The sequence below is a fragment of the Schistocerca piceifrons genome, chromosome 5 (assembly GCF_021461385.2).
Source record: "Schistocerca piceifrons isolate TAMUIC-IGC-003096 chromosome 5, iqSchPice1.1, whole genome shotgun sequence".
NCBI classification, from domain to species: Eukaryota; Metazoa; Arthropoda; class Insecta; order Orthoptera; family Acrididae; genus Schistocerca; species Schistocerca piceifrons.
Genome location: NC_060142.1, coordinates 591,642,581 through 591,663,046, shown reverse-complemented (window position 1 = coordinate 591,663,046; position 20,466 = coordinate 591,642,581). Strand labels below are relative to the sequence as shown.

At 42.1% G+C, this 20,466-nt stretch overlaps 1 protein-coding gene across 1 annotated transcript in view; it reads left to right on the top strand.

The window, feature by feature from the left end:
* Nucleotides 1–20,466, top strand: part of LOC124799297 (piezo-type mechanosensitive ion channel component) — a 715,678-nt gene that overhangs the window by 362,279 nt on the left and 332,933 nt on the right. Inside the window, exon 21 of the mRNA XM_047262884.1 lies at nt 2,862–3,052. Coding sequence (XP_047118840.1) covers nt 2,862–3,052 — 191 coding nt within the window. The remainder of the gene's footprint in view (nt 1–2,861; nt 3,053–20,466) is intronic.

Genomic DNA, 20,466 nt, shown 5'->3' with positions numbered 1-20,466 from the left:
AAGTATCCAGATAACCCGGACGGTGTAACACTGTGCCAAGATGTGCTGGCCGTGCACCAAGGCATGTTTAGCCACAGGGTGATCCTCATTACCAACAAACACTGTCTGCCTGTGTCCATTCATGCGAATGGACAGTTTGTTGCTGGTCATTCCCACATAGAATGCGTCACAGTGTAGGCAGGTCAGTTGGTAGATCACGTGGGTGCTTTCACACGTGGCTCTGCCTTTGATCGTGTACACCTTCCGGGTTACAGGACTGGAGTAGGTGGTGGTGGGAGGGTGCATGGGACAGGTTTTACACCGGGGGCGGTTACAAGGGTAGGAGCCAGAGGGTAGGGAAGGTGGTTTGGGGATTTCATAGGGATGAACTAAGAGGTTACGAAGGTTAGGTGGACGGCGGAAAGACACTCTTGGTGGAGTGGGGAGGATTTCATGAAGGATGGATCTCATTTCTGGGCAGGATTTTAGGAAGTCGTATCCCTGCTGGAGAGCCACATTCAGAATCTGATCCAGTCCCGGAAAGTATCCTGTCACAAGTGGGGCACTTTTGTGGTTCTTCTGTGGGAGGTTCTGGGTTTGAGAGGATGAGGAGGTTGCTCTGGTTATTTGCTTCTGTACCAGGTCGGGAGGGTAGTTGCGGGATGCGAAAGCTGTTGTCAGGTTGTTGGTGTAATGCTTCAGGGATTCCGGACTGGAGCAGATTCGTTTGCCACGAAGACCTAGGCTGTAGGGAAGGGACCGTTTGATGTGGAATGGGTGGCAGCTGTCGTAATGGAGGTACTGTTGCTTGTTGGTGGGTTTGATGTGGACGGACGTGTGAAGCTGGCCATTGGACAGGTGGAGGTCAACATCAAGGAAAGTGGCATGGGATTTGGAGTAGGACCAGGTGAATCTGATGGAACCAAAGGAGTTGAGGTTGGAGAGGAAATTCTGGAGTTCTTCTTCACTGTGAGTCCAGATCATGAAGATGTCATCAATAAATCTGTACCAAACTTTGGGTTGGCAGGCCTGGGTAACCAAGAAGGCTTCCTCTAAGCGACCCATGAATAGGTTGGCGTACGAAGGGGCCATCCTGGTACCCATGGCTGTTCCCTTTAATTGCTGGTATGTCTGGCCTTCAAAAGTGAAGAAGTTGTGGGTCAGGATGAAGCTGGCTAAGGTAATGAGGAAAGAGGTTTTAGGTAGGGTGGCAGGTGATCGGCGTGAAAGGAAGTGCTCCATCGCAGCGAGGCCCTGGACGTGCAGGATATTTGTGTATAAGGAAGTGGCATCAATGGTTACAAGGATGGTTTCTGGGGGTAACGGATTGGGTAAGGATTCCAGGCGTTCGAGAAAGTGGTTGGTGTCTTTGATGAAGGATGGGAGACTGCACGTAATGGGTTGAAGGTGTTGATCTGGCTATAAAGATATCAATATAATGGAAGGAAACATTCCACGTGGGAAAAATTATATATAAAAACAAAGATGAGGTGACTTACCGAACAAAAGCGCTGGCAGGTCGATAGACACACAAACAAACACAAACATACACACAAAATTCAAGCTTTCGCAACAAACTGTTGCCTCATCAGGAAAGAGGGAAGGAGAGGGGAAGACGAAAGGAAGTGGGTTTTAAGGGAGAGGGTAAGGAGTCATTCCAATCCCGGGAGCGGAAAGACTTACCTTAGGATTTTTTTGGAAGGGTTGCAGCCAGAGACGGGAACTTTGAGTGTGAAAAATGACTCCTTACTCTCTCCCTTAAAACCCACTTCCTTTCGTCTTCCTCTCTCCTTCCCTCTTTCCTGATGAGGCAACAGTTTGTTGCGAAAGCTTGAATTTTGTGTGTATGTTTGTGTTTGTTTGTGTTTCTATCGACCTGCCAGCGCTTTTGTTCGGTAAGTCACCTCATCTTTGTTTTTATATATAAGGCTATAAAGAGATTCATTACCTAAGTAACTCCATTTGTTACAAAATTTTTTTATGGATTTAGATGTAGCCACTATACAATTTGCTTTAAAGAATGTTGGTGGTATAAAAATTTATTTTGGAGATGTAAAATTTAAGTCAGTTTTATCAGACTGACCCTGGAAATTCTTTAGAAACTTTAGTCTATGAACCTGTTCAAAACTAAATTACCAGCTGTGTTCAGAAACTAGAGTTAAAAGTTCATAGTTTTTCTGATTTGTATTGTCAGTTTTAGTTTCTCCAATGTCTCAAATGGTCCTTAAATCTGATAACATTGCTCAAGATGGTCACCATAGTTTGCGACATGAGGTGCTGTTGTAATCTGTAGTTGTTCTTGATGATAAGGATGTTATTCACTTAATTTTGTTTGCAGTGGTGATGTCTTTTGTAATCCAGAGTTTAGGTGCAATTAATCTACTTATATAGCTTAATTTAATTTTCATTGTTTTTTAAATTTTACTCAGGGTGTATAGTAATATAAGTTTTCTTTCTGATTTCCATATTACCTGGGTCAGGTTGTTCCACCTCAAGTGCCAAGCTGTGGGCAGCTGGATGCTCATGGGCACAAGCAGGCAGTGGTGGGTAAACTGGGTGCAGGGAGGGCGGGAGCCTGGCAGTAGTGTACCCTCTCATATACCCTGCCGAGGTGCTACATGCAATGGTGGGCAAAAGAATTGTGCATGGGCAGAGTGTAAGGTGAGAATGGGTTGCAGTAGGACTACTTGGAGGATAGCCTACTCAACAAGTGCCTGCTCATGGTAAAATTGACAGGCACTCGTGGGACTCGTGCTCCATGGAACACGATTGGAACTGCCTGACCTTGGTGCTCTGAGGGTATCAGTAATTGCTGTACTTTAGCAATTGTATTTCAAAAACTTCATTAAAGCCATATTCATTTCTGCTTTTTTATTTTCAAGGTTTAATATTGGTTGCAACATTTCGAGCTGTCATAAACATCCGGCAGAAATATGTGCGACACTTAAGGGGTTTCTCCACTTTGAGGCCAACTGTTATGTTCCCTAACATAAGGCGTGCTGATGCAGATAAAGATCTTAAATCTTTTGTGAAATACCTATTTAATTATGGATTCTACAAATTGGGCTTGGAGGTAAGTTTTAAGTAAGTGTATTGATTAGAAGGAAGTAAAAAATTATTGATATTAATTTAGCCTTCAAATAGTTCTTTCTTGTAGGTTTAGTAAGAAGATAGTATGTATACTTGTCATCTCATGGCCTTCAAGTCACAGTTGCCATACGCCAAGATTTTCTGTAATACTGGGAGATTGTACACCTGGAGGGAGGGAACTATGTACAGTGGAAGGAAAGAAACTGAAGTCTTCACAGCAGTGATTGAAGCATCTTAACATACTTGTGGTCAGGACTATGTGGTACTCAGGGATAGCAGAAAGGAGTGAGGAATTGGGGAAAAAACATCTACAGGACAAGGGAGCGTATTCAGAGAGAAGAGGCAAGTGCACTAGGAATTGATTGTGGTAATAATAAGACAAATGTGTAGCAGTGATAACAAGGACTTCCAAATGGCACATGGCATTTTGTACTTATCTGCAGTGTCAAGATGGGATCTGGGGTCATGCAAATAAGTAAATTTGGCAGCACTGGATAATCAGCCAATGTATGTAGCCATTGTTACTGTAACTCATCTGTCATTCTGTAGCATTCTGCTTATATGGATGGGTCCATGAAAATGTAGACAATCGTTGATAGTTGGTATCTTTTGGAACAAAATGACATACCATCGCAATTTTGAGTGTTAACTTTGTTCATTATTTTGTCAACATATCTTAGTGCTCTGTTTCCAGCAGATGATGGTGATGACAGTGCGGCAATAAATGAAGTAAGATTTTTGTTTGAACAATACAAGGCCATATTGAAATGGTAATGGAAGTACAAAAGCATGTTGGAAATACAATGGCAGTGGTGTAATGTGTATGGGACTCAGCCACCACACATACAACAATTTATCATATTGCGAATAAATTTGAAGCTGACAGTACTGTTCAGGATGTGCATAAGGAATGGTCTGACTGGCCAAAATCAACAACAAGTAAGCTTCCAGCAGTGCTGTATTGCAACATTTTACTAGCTTACCTCAGAAATCTGTGAAGCAGGATGCACATGAAGGGAGTGGGGGGAGCCTGTCAAGCATATGATGAATTCTGAAGGCTGCAAAGTGGAAAGTGTACATTCCAAGATTGCTACACACTATTAACACCGGTGTGGAGTACTGTGAATCGTTTGAAGGCATGTTGGCATGATTCACGAGGGTGAACAGTACTGTAAATCACTACAACTGTGTGTACAGGGCTCATGAAAATCATCACGTTCATGTGGACAAACATGTTAATCCACCGGGTGTTAATGTGTAGTGTGGTCTGTCATCATGCATTTTGATTGGCCCATTCTTCTTTGAAGTTACTGTAACTGGTGAGGTGTATCATCATATGTTGCAAACATTGATTTTACCTGCCATCTGAGTGATGTTTTGAAATGAAAGACTGTGCTCCGCCTCATTACCACAGAGATGTCAAAGCCCACTTGGATGAAAATCTACCTGGACAATGGATAGGTCGAAGAGGAGCTGTTGAGTACCCACCACAGTCTCCAGACCTTACATCTCTTGACTTCTATCTATGGGGGACCTTGAAAAATGAAGTTTATCAAGACAAGCCAGCTACACTGAATGAGCTATGAGAAACCACCAAGGCGTCCTTTGCGTCTATCACATCAACAGCACTGACAGCCATAGTGCAGTCTACAGTTCAGTGGCATAAACATTGTTTGGCTACTAATGGGAGTCACTCTGAACACATGAAATAACCTTCCCCCCATGCAAGAATTGTAATGGTATGCCATTTTGTTCCATTAATAATGACTATGAAAGAGTGTCTACATTTTTCTGCACCCCTCTGTGTTAATAATCGACCTGTGATTCTTAAAGCCTTCTTTGTTTTCTCTCCATTAGTGTGATGTGTAGGAACTCGATTTTGTTTAGCAGTCAAGCTAGTGTGGAATCTCCAAGCTAATACCGCATTGTCTTCCCAAAAGAACAAACACTGGAATCATAATTTCAGATAAGTAGATGGTATTCAATATACTCATATTTACTGATGAAAGGAGATGTTTTTCTGATCAAAGAATTGTAATAATCATTAGACCTTTTGGAGTGATGTGTGAGTCATGATTATCAAGTATAATTAATGTTGGGTAATCAATTGATGTTATAGAGAATCTGATGAAATGAAACAAAAATGTCTCAAAATTCTCACCAGTCATCCATCTACTGTCATGGCAGGAGGAGCACCAACTTTCATTAAATCACTCACTCTTTTTCTAGGAAACACACATAAGGGTGGCAAGGCTGTACCAATAGCACTAACAGCACAACCAATTGTCACTAATGTTCCTATTTCTGACGAAGTGACCTTTGAAACTTGTTTCTCTGCCTTACTGGCAATTTTCTTCCTTGGTCATTGGACTGTGCTGACTCCAGTCTCATCTACATGATAAATGTTTTCAGGACCAAAGGCATGTTTGTCAAATACTTTACTTAAATTATCAAAAAACTTCTTCACTGTTGTTGTGTTAAAAGGTGTTGCTCTACCAAGTCTTGTAGCCTGTGGAGTTCGTAGGGATAAATTCTTGTTCCGCAGCATGAAACCACGGAGCCAATCATAACTTGCTGCTTCATTATCTTTCCAGTTGTTTGGATAGCTGAAATTGCGATTGGCTAAAACAAGGGCCACAGCATATTCAAAAACAAATTTTCTAGCTTGAATTGGTGTTAAACCATAGTTCCAAAGATGATAAAACTAGGGTGAGTCAAACCTGCCATATGGTTGAACCTCCCATATGGTCATGCCTCCCCAGTTTCCCCTACTCTCGCTTCCTACTCCAGGGCAGCAGTTTGTTCAGTTGTGACACCTGAAAAATCTGGAAATAACTGTACTGTTGTCATTTCAGGCTGCTTGCATGAAAAATGCCACTTTTCCATTTCTTCACCTCTGTAATACAAGTTCATATGAGGAAGGGAAGTAATCCTGCTTACAAAATAATAGTGAATTGTGGGTGTTAAGCTGAGTTGGAAACGACGACTCAAGTCAACACCCAGAAGCTCATTATTAATCAATCAGCCTAAGACAACCTGAGATAACATGTTTATTAAATAGTTCGAGCACACTTCTCTTATAAAACCTATTATGTTCTTGGAATGATTGTTTCACAGTTATGATGACCAATTCCCGTACATTCTCTAAAAAAGGTAGGAAGATTTTTCTGTTTAGCAAAAGTGACAAAAGCAGATTTCAGAGTACTTGATGGCTCAATATAAAAGTTTTGTCTCAAGTACAGATAGTGTTGAGGATCAGTGGACAAAATTCAAAACCATCATACAATATGCGTTAGATGAATATGTGCCAAGCAAGATCGTAAGAGATGGAAAAGAGCCACTGTGGTACAACAAACAAGTTAGAAAACTGCTGCGGAAGCAAAGGGAACTTCACAACAAACATAAACATAGCAAAATGTAGTGTGAGGAGGGCTATGCGAGAGGCGTTCAAAAGTAAAGTTCTTTGTACTGACTTGGCAGAAAATCCTAAGAAATTTTGGTCAAAGTGGTAGGTGGATTAAAACAAAATGTCCAGACACTCTGTGACCAAAATGGTACTGAAACAGAGGATGACAGACTAAAGGCCAAAATACTAAATGTCTTTTTCCAAAGCTGTTTCACAGAGGAAGACTGCACTGTAGTTCCTTCTCTAGATTGTCGCACAGATGACAAAATGGTAGATATCGAAATAGATGACAGAGGGATAGAGAAACAATTAAAATCACTCAAAAGAGGAAAGGCCGCTGGACCTAATGGGATACCAGTTCGATTTTACACAGAGTACGTGAAGGAACTTGCCCCCCTTCTTGCAGTGGTGTACCATCGGTCTCTAGAAGAGCGTAGCATTCCAAAGGATTGGAAAAGGGCACAGTTCGTCCCGTTTTCAAGAAGGGCGTCGAACAGATGTGCAGAACTATAGACCTATATCTCTAACGTCTATCAGTTGCAGAATTTTGGAACACGTATTATGTTCGAGTACAATGACTTTTCCGGGGAGTAGAAATCTACTCTGTAGGAATCAGCATGGGTTTCGAAAAAGACGATCGTGTGAAACCCAGCTCGCACTATTAGTCCACGAGACTCAGAGGGCCATAGACACGGGTTCACAGGTAGATGCCGTGTTTCTTGATTTCTGCAAGGCGTACATACAGTTCCCCACAGTCGTTTAATGAACAAAGTAAGAGCATATGGACTATCAGACCAATTGTGTGATTGGATTGAATAGTTCCTAGATAACAGAACGCAGCATGTCATTCTCAGTGGAGAGAAGTCTTCCAAAGTAAGAGTGATTTCAGGTGTGCCGCAGGGGAGTGTCATAGGACCATTGCTATTCACAATGTACATAAATGACCTTGTGGATGATGTTGGAAGTTCACTGAGGCTTTTTGCGGATGATGCTGTGGTATATCTAGAGGTTGTAACAATGGAAAATTGTACTGAAATGCAGGAGGATCTGCAGCGAATTGACGCATGGTGCAGGGAATGGCAATTGAATCTCAATGTAGACAAGGGTAATGTGCTGCGAATACATAGAAAGAAAGATCCCGTATCATTTAGCTACAATATAGCAGGTCAGCAACTGGAAGCAGTTAATTCCATAAATTATCTGGGAGTACGCATTAGGAGTGATTTAAAATGGAATAATCGTATAAAGTTTATCGTCGGTAAAGCAGATGCCAGACTGAGATTCATTGGAAGAATCCTAAGGAAATGCAGTCCAAAAACAAAGGAAGTAGGTTACAGTACACTTGTTCACCCACTGCTTGAATACTGCTCACGGGTGTGAGATCTGTACCAGATAGGGTTGATAGAAGAGATAGAGAAGATCCAATGGAGAGCAGCGTGCTTCGTTACAGGCTCATTTAGTAATCATGAAAGCATTACGGAAATGATAGATAAACTCCAGTGGAAGACTCTGCAAGAGAGATGCTCTCAGTAGCTTGGTACGGGCTTTTGTTGAAGTTTCAAGAACATACCTTCACCGATGAGTCAGGCAGCATATTGCTCCCTCCTACGTATATCTGGCAAAGAGGCCATGAGGATAAAATCAGAGAGATTAGAGCCCACACAGAAGCATACCGACAATCCTTCTTTCCACGAACAATACGAGACTGGAATAGAAGGGAGAACCGATAGAGGTACTCAAGGTACCCTCCGCCACACACAATCAGGTGGCTTGCGGAGTATGGATGTAGACGTAGATGTAGATGTAGAAGTGGGTTAGAGGTGAAGTAATACACATGGTCATCACTAACAGTGGTCTTTCAGAGCTCACAAATGTTACTGTTTATATAACACAGAATTGTTGTGTGGTAAGATGCCATCGGTAATGTACAACCATCACAGTTGTTCACCTTGAAGTAGAGTCTAAACCAGTTCAGCACAAGAAAAACACTCCACTTGATGTATTCTTGTACTGAAGAATGATAGATGACGTTTTGAAGGAATATCTGTTCATTTACGAAGAAACTAGATTATAATGGCCTTGGATGAATATCCACACAACTAAGTACAACAGAAATGTGTCTCCTGTGATACTGTCTACAATGAATTCCAGAGTTGTATTAGGCATCAATGTGGAGACCTGGGACATTACTGGGCCAATGCTCCCAGCCTGTAATGGCTACGTACTACTGGTGAAGACCATAATGAACTGGGCTGTGCCTGCTGGCATGAAATGCTGAGATGGGAGTGCTGGTACTGCTATCTTGTAGCACAGGGGCCTAACTGCTGATGCAGCCACATGGAACTGTTGGTATTTCCAGCTTGGAGGAGTAGAGCATAATTGGCTTAGCATATGGTGTGGCATTGTTTGGCCTAAATAGTCGGGCATGGATGAATACCCATGTGATACTGTGAGTGCATGTGACATGGCATAACGGAATAGTGCCCTTGCAACAGAGAGTGTTGCTGCAATAGTCACACTGCCTGTCAGCGAGTTGGTGCCGCCAGATGCTGTGGAAACGAAGTGTAACTCCACAATAAACAGCGCAGGCCATACAAGGAAAATATCTGTGTTGATGAAAGTTGTTTATGCACATCTTCCTGGTGGGGTAGCTGGCCACACGACTTGCCTGGTGTGTGGAGGAATGAACTACCAGTTGAATACAACACCAGAATGCCTGGGTGCTCCAAGAAATTCCTTATTATGAGGATTTTGACTAAAATATTTCTTATATTAGTCAAGACCACACCATGTAGTTAATTTCTTTGCTCTACAACATATTACATTCTGAAAATTGTAAGTCCAAACTGTGTCAGTTAATGTACATAGAGCTTCATAAACTTAGCATGTCACTAGTTTTTACTGAAATGACTTATTTCAAATTGTAAACTAAGAAGAATAAACCAAATTAAAGTGTTTATAATCTCTCATTACATGTTTGTGACAAATTTGAAATAACTATCTTAACTCCCTGTTGCTCGAAAAACATGTAACATTTCCAAAAAGTCGTTACTTCATAATTTTTAGTTTGCTAAATGTTATTTTTTTCCATCTACTAAAACTTAATGATAGAAATGATATTATAAAAACAATTATTAATACTAGTAAATGATTGCCCCATGAATGTGGTGTCATGCAGCTGCACATGGTGTGGTCAGAATGAGAGAGCACTTGCTCTCATAATCAAAACCAGGCTGAATACAGAGCACCTTATAAATACCAGAGACTATAGAAGAAATATTTTGTAAAACAAGAGAAAGGCAACCACTAACCTATAGCAGACTGATGTGTGCCACATAGACACACTTAACAGAAAACAATGTTCACTAGCCTATGAGCTCTGGAACTTTCTCTGGTAGAAAGTAAACACACACACACACACACACACACACACACACACACACACACACACACACAACCACCCAGGCAACCAAACATAAACTACAGCATCTACAGTGACACTGAATATGAATTATCATTTATTGAGAGCAGCTGTCTTGGCTAACGGATGTGGGGAGGGAGTTGGGAAGGACACACAAAGTAAGGAGGAGGCAGCAAAGTAGTATGATGCAGGAGTGGGAAGACAGGTGATTCAGCAGCTGCACAGCAAGACAAAAGGAGTTCTGAGGGGTAGAGTATGTGAGAGATATAGAAAGAGGGATTGGGGGAGACGGGGAAAATGGAGGAAGCTGAAGACGGAGTGGGAGACAGGGAGGGAAGAGTGAAGGGGAGAGATGTATAAGGGAAATGGGGGGGGGGGGGGGGGAAGGGGGGGGGGAGAGAGAGAGAGAGAGAGAGAGAGAGAGAGAGAGAGATATCAGTGCTTGAATTTGGTGGGGGAGGCAAAAATGGTGGGAGCTGGTATTACACTATTGGGACAGGGAACGAGTGGTGTCAACAGCAACAGAAAAGAAAACGTAAGGTGAGGCAGTGGGAAACAGGTTAGTGGAGGTATAGGCCAAAGGAGGTTGTAAGAATGCTGGATATACTGGAAAGACATTTCCCACCTGTGTAGTTAAGACACTTGTACTGTAATGGAGTACGCAAAAGGCCAGCATAATGAAGCAGTTGTTAGTCATTTGTGTTCTGGTGTGCAGCAGATTCAGCAACTTGGATGGTCATGTGTCTGGGTGATCACAGTTTGATGGTGACCAGACACATGGGTAGACAGTGGGTTGCCTTACACGCCCACGAAAGATGCTGCACAGTAATTGCAGCATAGCTGATATGAAATATGGCTGCTATCATCTGTTGCCCTGCCTTTTATAGGGTAGGAAATGCCTATGACTGGACTGTGCTAGGAAGTGCTGGGTGAGTGTATGGGGCAGGTCTTTCATTTGGGTCATTGACAAGGGAATGACCCATTTTATTTATTTATTGTTCCGTGGGACCACATTTAGGAGAAGTGTCCATGGTCATGGAACGAGTCAATACATGAAATTATAACACGATTGTAGAAACAGATAAAATGAAATATAAGAAACATATTCAGGTGACAAGTCGTTAGTTTAAATAAAGAAAATCAAGAATGTAACACTGGAATTTGCTTAATTTTTTAGCTCTTCCAGGAGCTCCTCGACAGAATAGAAGGAGTGAGCCATGAGGAAATTCTTCAGTTTAGACTTAAAAGTGTTTGGGCTACTGCTAAGATTTTTGAGTTCTTGTGGTAGCTTATTGAAAATGGATGCAGCAGAATACTGCACTCCTTTCTGCACAAGAGCCAAGGAAGTGCATTCCACATGCAGATTTGATTTCTGCCTAGTATTAACTGAGTGAAAGCTGCTAACTCTTGGGAATAAGCTAATATTGCTAACAACAAACGACATTAAAGAAAATACATACTGTGAGGGCAATGTCAAAATTCCCAGACTATTGAATAGGGGTCGACAAGAGGTTTTCGAACTTACACCATACATAGCTCGAACAGCCCGTTTTTGAGCCAAAAATACCCTTTTTGAATCGGAAGAATTACCCCAAAAAATAATACCATATGACATAAGCGTATGAAAATATGCGAAGTATACTACTTTTCATGTTGAAATGTCACTTATTTCAGATACTGTTCTAATGGTAAATAAAGCAGCATTTAGTTTCTGAACAAGATCCTGAACATGGGCTTTCCACAACAGCTTACTATCTATCCGTACGCCTAGGAACTTGAACTGTTCCGTCTCGCTTATAACATGCCCATTCTGTCTGATTAAAATGTCAGTTCTTGTTGAATTGTGGGTTAGAAACTGTAAAAACTGAGTCTTACTGTGATTTAGCATCAAATTATTTTCCACAAGCCACGAACTTATATCATGAACTACATTATTTGATAATGTTTCAATATTACACACAAGATCCTTCACTACCAAGGTGGTGTCATCAGCAAACAGAAATATTTTTGAATCACCTGTAATACTAGAAGGCATATCATTTACATAAATAAGAAACAGCAGTGGCCCCAGCACCGACTCTTGGGGAACGCCCCATTTAACAGTGCCCCATTGGGACTGAACATCATTACCACTCTCAATATTGCGGAGGATTACCTTCTGCTTTCTGTTCTTAAAGTAGGAGGTGAACCAATTGTAAGCTACTCCCCTTACTCCATAATGTTCCAACTTCTGCAGTAATATTTTGTGGTCAACACAGTCAAAAGCCTTCGTTAAATCAAAGAAAACACCTAACGTTCACAACCTTTTATTTAATCCGTCCAAAACCTCACAGAGAAAAGAGACTATAGCATTTTCAGTTGTTAAGCCATTTCTAAAACCAAACTGTACATTTGACAGCAAATTATGTGAATTTAAATGCTGCAGTAAGATGCAGGCTTGGAATAGCATGGATAAGGATATTCTGTAGGTTGTGTGGATGCTGGCATACTGCCTTGGGTGATGTGGGTAGCATTTTTGGTAGTATGCTACTCATCTGGGGACACAAAGAGATGCAGTCAAATCCGTGGTAAAGGTTTTCAAGGTCAGTCAGTCAGGGTGATACTGGGGGATCAGAAGAATGCTGGTTTGTGGCTGGTTAACAGGTTTACTGGTGTCAGAGGAGAAGGTGGCAAGGGAGATTTTATAAGGATGAGTTGCAGGAGTATTGTCTTTCAGCAAAGGCTCTGTTAAGTTTTTTGGTATATTTTGACAATTCCTGCTTTCCATTGTAGAAGTGATATCCACTGTTGATGAGGCTGCAAGGAAGTGAATTTTGGGTAGGGAATGGATGACAGCTGTCAATGTGGAGGTACTGTTGGTGCTTTTCGATATGAACAGATGTATTTATGATGTCATCTGAGGAGATTGACACCCAGGAATGAGGTTTATTGAGTTGAGAAGGACCAATGGATACGGATTCTGGAGTAGGTGTTGAGCTTATGGAAGAAAGAGCAAAGGTTTTCTGTTACCATGAGTCCAAATCGTGAAAATGTCTTTGGTGAATCTGAACCGGACAAGTGGTTTTACCTGTTGACTGGATAAGAAGGATTCTTCCAGATGGCCGAAAAGAGTTGGTATAGGATGATGCCATGCAAGTATGCGTGGCAGGGGGTTATATATTTGGCCTTTGAAATTGAAATACAGGGTGGTTCAAAAGTCTTTGTACAATTATGAATATTTATTGTATAAAAGTTATAGAACTTACAAATTTGTGGTTTGTGACAAATGATAGAACAAATCACCCAAGTTTTTGTCACAGAGCCAGTAAACTTCAACATGTGCACCACTTGTGGCTCAAAGAGTCTCTAATTGATCTTGGGTTTCCTTTTCTAACACCAGCAATGGTGTCTGCTATCCTCCTCCTTCAGTATCCAGATCAGGTACTTGTGTAGCGTAAACCTTGTCCCTTACATAGCTGCACAAAAAGAGATCTAAAGGTGTTGTGCCTGGAGCTCTTGCAGGTCAGGCTGTGGGGCTATCATGCCCAGTACATCTGTCACAAAATGTTTCATTAAGAAAATTTCCAGCATACAGTCCCCAGTGTGGTGGTGCTCCATCTTCTTGGAAAACCGTATCAGGCTGCAAGTCTCCCAGCTGTAGTACCACAAAGTCTTGTAGTATATCCAGTCACATGTTAGCTTCGCTTTTTTTTTTTTTTTGACAAACAGAAAAAGGCCAGTGAGTCTTTTTGCAAATTAAACCAAACCACACATTCATTTTAGGGGAAAGGCTAAGATGATCTTACACAATGTGTGATCTTTCTGAATTCCATATCATCACATTGTGCATGTTAACTTTACCTGATCTGTAGAAATTATTCTCATCTGAAAAACAGATTAGTTGAAGAGGCTCATTGCTGGTGTCGATTTGTGCCAATACCTTAGTCGCAAAAGCTGCTCAACAAGTTCCATCATTTGGTTATATTGTGTATGTTATCCGGACCTTATATGCATATAGGTGCAATCTGTTGTGTAGAATTCTTTGCACTGTAAGTCTAGGGGTCCCAAATTCATGAAATGTGTGTCAAGTAGATTTGGAAGGGCTGTGTAAGAACGCCTGTTGCACAGCTCTTGACACTTCATTCACTGAACAAAGGCCACCCTGTTTGTTTAAACTTCATGTAAGATGCAACAATACTCCTATCCTGTGATACCACAGAACACAGTCCACATTCTCCATGTGTGATGCTATTTTACAGTGACAGTGATTGTAGTGCTCTGTACTCAGCTTCTACCTGCAACAAAGATATGGAAACAAACTTGATGGTTTATACTTTCATTTTTCAGAAACCGCAGATTTGTAATTACTATAGTTTTGTAAAATAAATATTGAAAATTGTACACTGACTTTTGGCCAGGCCTGTAAATGTGGGTCAGGATGTGTTTGCCAAGGATTATGAAGGAGGTGGTAGTTTTGATATCAGGAGGATGCTGAGAAAGGTAGTTCCATGGCCACGAGGTCATGGGCATGGGGTTTGTCAGTGTACGAGGGTGTCACATCCACTATGACTGACAGGGAGTCTTATGGTAATAGGATAGGAACTGTGGAAAGGTAGTGCAGGAAGTGAACAGATGTAGATTAGAGGTTTCAGTCAATAGTTTGGGGTGTTAATCCAGTTAAGAAAGCCCGTACTTGACACTCCACAAGGGTTGGCAATCTATTGTGCTGGGCAACTCTGCTTACAAATGTGGGTACTATGGGAATTTGACTTGCGAATGAACAGTGTGCAGGAGATGCAGCTAAGACCATCAGCTAGTATGCCTGATAGTTACAGTTGATTCCATGAATGAGAAGCTTTTTTGGATTTAGGTTGCTTATCAATGTTTTGTTTATTTTAAAGTGAACTTTCAATGGTGTTAGAAATTGGTTTGCATGTAACAGTCTTAACCTCGCTCCAGAGTATGGTAAGAATGTGTACACTATGCATTTTGTTTGCATTGTTTCTGTTTGTCAATGTGAGTGTTATGCTGCTGATGACTAAATGGTTGGGGTAGAAAACATCGAGAAGAAATGCACTGTGTTTCAAACCAGCCCCAGAAAATCACTCAGACAAGCTACACAACAGGTGGGAGTCAACTGGGAGACACTGGGGGACAAATTGTTGTGAAAGACCTACATCTCTTCCCATACAAAATTCAAACCCAACAGTTAGTAAGGCCCAGGGCCATGGAACAGTGGTTGTGCTTTGCCAACACTATTGTCCACAGAATTGATGAACAGGACTTTGATGCAAATATGGTTTGGTTTAGCAACAAAGCCCACTTTCATTTGGACAGGTTCATCAATAAGCAAAATTGGTGCATTTGGAGGACTGAGAATCCACATTTCGTTATCAAGAAGTCTCTTCACTCTCAATGGGTTACTGTGTGGTGTGCAATGTCCAGTAATGGAATAATCAATGCGATATTTCTTGATGGTATGCCGACTACCAAACAGTACACAAAGGTTTTGGAAGATGATTTCATCCTCATTATCCAAAGTGAAGCTGACTTTGACAATATGCGATTCACGCAGGATGGGGCTCAAACCAATCAAAGCAGGAGAGTCTTTGATGTCCTGGAGGAGCACTTTGGGGACCGTATTCTAGCTTCAGGGTACCCAGAGGCCACTGGCATGGGCCTCAATTGGCTGCCATATTCCCTGGATCTGAACACATACAACTCATGACGAAATAAATCTCGGGTGAACTGCTTGGTATGAGTGTGCATAGCTTCATTCATAGAGGAAAGTGGGTGCTCGAATGCAGCCTGGAAAATGTTATCATGCCACACTACCAATTTCTAAAGAAAAAAATAAAGAGCTTTTGGATATTCTCCCACTTGTTCCACCCACATTCCACAACTTTTATAAAGATCTCAAAACAAATGAAGATGAGAACTACCACCCTTACTTAGAATGTTCGTTTTATTTTCCTCATTGAAAATTATGTACAGGATGACAATAATTTAACTATATGAAAAAAATGTAAATCAGTTACAAACGACAGCATACACACACTTTGTTCAACATGTAAACATCACTACACACATTTGGATATAGGTTGTTACACATTTGATATGCATGGCATCATTGTCGATGATGTGGTACAGACAAATAGTGGAATTCTGCATGACCTGCCAATGTGTCGAAACATCAATGCTGTCAATGACCTCATGAATGGCTGTTTACAGCTCAGCACTGGTTTTGGGGTCATTGCTGTACACCTTGTCTTTAACATAGCCTCAGAAAAATGAGTTGTATGTGTTGTGATTCTTCAATTTCTCCAGGCATATTTTATGACGAAATAAATCTCGGTTGAACAGCCGGGTATGAGTGTGCATAGGACACAATATTTTGGCAATCGACCACATTGCCATCATCAGGTGCGCTGATGTACTGAGCGGCGGTGGGCTGGCGCCATGTATCTATAGGACAATCCCCCTCCTGCTCCTCTTTCAGGCGCTTCCTAAGAGTCGGTGCGGTCTGTGCCCTGCGTGCAGTATATGTGCAGCGTCTGTTCTCCCACCGTCTGGGCGCTGCGTCCTAGGTCTTCTCGTTCAGGAGGGTCTGCCGGCACTGCTCTCATTATTCTTCCCTCCTCGCCCAAAGTCGGTACACTCTGGGAAATATCCTTTTTCTTCTTAATCCGGGTGATCACGGGTTCCCATGCCTTGCTAAGGATGTAACCGCTGTCACGATTTAGTTGTGGCTCTCTTACTCTGATCTCTATGGCTTCTTTGTTGACACAGTCCCGGTATTTGGAAGTCTGTCAGGACTTTGGTTTGGTCATAATCCATGCTGTGGAGTTCAGACAGGCAATGCTCAGCAATTGCCGACTTACTGGGCTGTTGCAGTCTAGTGTGCCGTTGATGTTCTCGGCATTGGTCCTCAATGGTACGAATGGTCTGCCCTATGTATACACTACCGCATTGGCAAGGTATCTGATAAACCCCTGATTTACGTAGAGCAAGGTTGTCCTTTACACCACCAAGAAGGCTATTGGTTTTGCTTGGAGGACGGAAGATGGTTTTCACTTGGTGTTTACATAAAATGTGTCCAATTTTTCTGGATAAGGCCCCACAAAATGGAATAAAAGCCAAGGCCTCTCCTCCTGAGGTTCATCCACAGTTTCCGCCAGTGCTGCAGGTGTGGGAAGTAGAGCCTTCCGAATTTGCCCTTCCTTGTAACCGTTCTTCCGAAACACGTTCTTCAGATGCTCCAGTTCTTGTTGGATACTGTCCGTATCAGAGATGGTGTGAGCTCTGTGTACAAGACTTTGAGCACGCCATTCTTTTGTGCCAGGTGGTGGCAGCTATCCGCATGTGTCTTCTTCCTATATATGCTGTAGCCCAAAGTGCCATCAGTTTGTCTTCTAATCAAAACATCTAGGAAAGAGAGCATCCCACCCGTTTCGATCTCCATGGTGAACTTAATATTCTCGTGTCTGGAGTTGAGATGTGTGAGGAAGTCTGCCAGTTTCTCTCTTCCATGTGGCCAGACAGGAGGAGTAGCCATGGCGAGTCCACTCTCACCCGTTGTCGCAAATATGTACATGGAACATTTTGAGAAGGAAGCTCTTGAATCGGCGCATCTAAAATCCACCTGTTTCTTTAGATATGTGGATGATGCCTTCGTTATCTGGCTCTACGTAAATCAGGGGTTTATCAGATACCTTGCCAATGCGGTAGTGTATACATAGGGCAGACCATTCGTACCATTGAGGGCCAATGCCGAGAATATCAACGGCACACTAGACTGCAACAGCCCAGTAAGTTGGCAATCGCTGAGCATTGCCTGTCGGAACTCCACAGCATGGATTATGACCAAACCAAAGTCCTGACAGACTTCCAAATACTGGGACTGTGTCATCAAAGAAGCCATAGAGGTCAGAGTAAGGAAGCCACAACTAAATCGTGACAGCGGTTACATCCTTAGCAAGGCATAGGAACCCGTGATCACCCGGATTAAGAAGAAAAAGGATATTTCCCAGAGTGTACAGACTTTGTGGGAGGAGGGAAGAGTAACGAGAGCGGTGCCAGCAGACCCTCCTGAACGAGAAGACCTAGGATGCAGCGCCAAGACGGTGGCAGAACGGACGCTGTACCTGGACTGCGCACGGGGCACAGACCACCCCGACTCATAGGAAGCACCTGAGAGAGGAGCAGGAGGGGGATTGTCCCATATATACATGGCACCAGCCCACCGCCGGTCAGTACATCAGCGCACCTGATGATGGCAACGTGGTCGATTGCCGAAATATTGTGTCCTATGCACACTCATACCAGGCTGTTCACCGGAAATTTATTTCATCATAAAATACACCTGGAGAAATTGAAGAATCACAACAAATACAACTCATTTTTCTGAGGCTATGTTAAAGACAAGGTGTACAGCAATGACCCCAAAACCAGTGCTGAGCTGAAACCAGCCTTTCATGAGGTCATTGACAGCATTGATGTTTCGACACTTTGATAGGTGACGTCTACATCTACACCTACATCCATATCCATACTCCGCAAGCCACCTGACGGTGTGTGGCGGAGGGTACTTTGAGTACCTCTATCGGTTCTCCCTTCTATTCCAGTCTCATATTGTTTGTGGAAAGAAAGACTGTCGGTATACCTCTGTGTGGGCTCTAACCTCTCTGATTTTATCCTCTTGGTCTCTTTGCAAGATATACATAGCAGGGAGCAATATATTGCTTGACTCCTCGGTGAAGGTATGTTCTCGAAACTTTAACGAAAGCCCGTACAAAGCTACTGAGCGTCTCTCCTGCAGAGTCTTCCACTGGAGTTCATGCAGAATTTCGCTATTTGTCTTCACCACATCATTGCCAATGATGCCATGCATATCAGACGTGTAATAACCTATATTCAAATATATGTAGTGACATTTACATGTTGAACAAAGTGTGTGTATGCTGTCTTTTGTAACTGATTTACTTTTTTTTCATATAGTTAAATTATTGTCATCCTGTACATAGTTTTCAATGATGAAAATAAAAGGAACATTCTAAGTAAGGGTGGTAGTTCTCATCTTCATTTGTTTTGAGATCTTTGTAAAAGTTGTGGAATGTGGATGGAACAAGTAGGAGAATATCCAGAAGCTCTTTATTTTTTTTCTTTGGAAGTTGGTAGTGTGGGATGATAACATTTTCCAGGCTGCATTCGAGCACCTACTTCCCTCTATGAATGAAACTTATTGACTGAAATGGCTTATCCTCATTGAGACTCTTTTTTAAAAACACTTACCATACTTTTTTTTTTTTTTTTTTAAACAAACCGTTTAACATTTTGCCACTTAAATTTTATTTCCCTGTGTATCTTTCTTTCGAAGTTGCAAGGTGTCTTTCAGAACACCATCAGAAACCAAGAAATCATTATGTGACATTTGTACAACTCCAAATTTCCTTTTCTGACCAGCTGAGCCTGCCAATTGACACCAGCCATGCAGATGAGCTAATGGTACTTACAGCATCTTCTTTTGTTTCTTGATCAGGCCATGGTAAACATCACATTCTAAGTGACTGTGGCTAGTAACCATGAATTTATGATCAACTACATTCAGATTTGGATTTTCCTGCATGACGAACAAGAACATTGCAATCATGTGATAGTTTTTATTCTGCCCTCTGCAGGTGTCTGATTATTGCGTCACTTGTTACACTTCTGAAGGAATTGACATCAGTTCCTTGAAAACACACATTGTAATCTGATTCCCTTTGCAAGCACCCTCTGCTTCATGCCACATGTAGCAAGCTACACTACACTTACTGGTTTCATGTGTGGTCAAATTGTATGTTCACAGTGGCTGTTTACAAAAAGCAACTGAAGTATTCAGGAACGGAGTCAGCAGACACTATTTTAAGTCAAAAGTGTAACACAGCATCAAACTGTCTGAGCTGGAACGTTTCTTGTCTTTGCCCACTTGAAGATACACATTGTCTTCTTCAGTGTGATGAGCATCAATTTCTTCCATGGAACCATCTTTCACTGATGCAGATTTCTTTCTAGAATGTAAAATGCCATATTTGTGACACGTATCCATTGTAGGCTCTTTAAGTGTAAGTTTCATCTTATGGAACACTCTCTCTCTCTCTCTCTCTCTCTCTCTCTCTCTCTCTCTCTCTCTCTCTCTCTCTCTCTCTCTCTCATATATTTATCTGAAAACTGACCTATCCTTGCCATCACAGTAGAGCTTGCACATTGTATGCAAATTCAGATATGATGATAGATGAACTCTATTACTTTCTCTACATGTGTAGTCCCCCCCCCCCATGAACCATGGACCTTGCCGTTGGTGGGAAGGCTTGTGTGCCTCAGCGATACAGATAGCCGTACCGTAGGTGCAACCACAACGGAGGGGTATCTGTTGAGAGGCCAGACAAACGTGTGGTTCCTGAAGAGGGGCAGCAGCCTTTTCAGTAGTTGCAAGGGCAACAGTCTGGATGATTGACTGATCTGGCCTTGTAACAATAACCAAAACGGCCTTGCTGTGCTGGTACTGTGAACGGCTGAAAGCAAGGGGAAACTACAGCCGTAATTTTTCCCG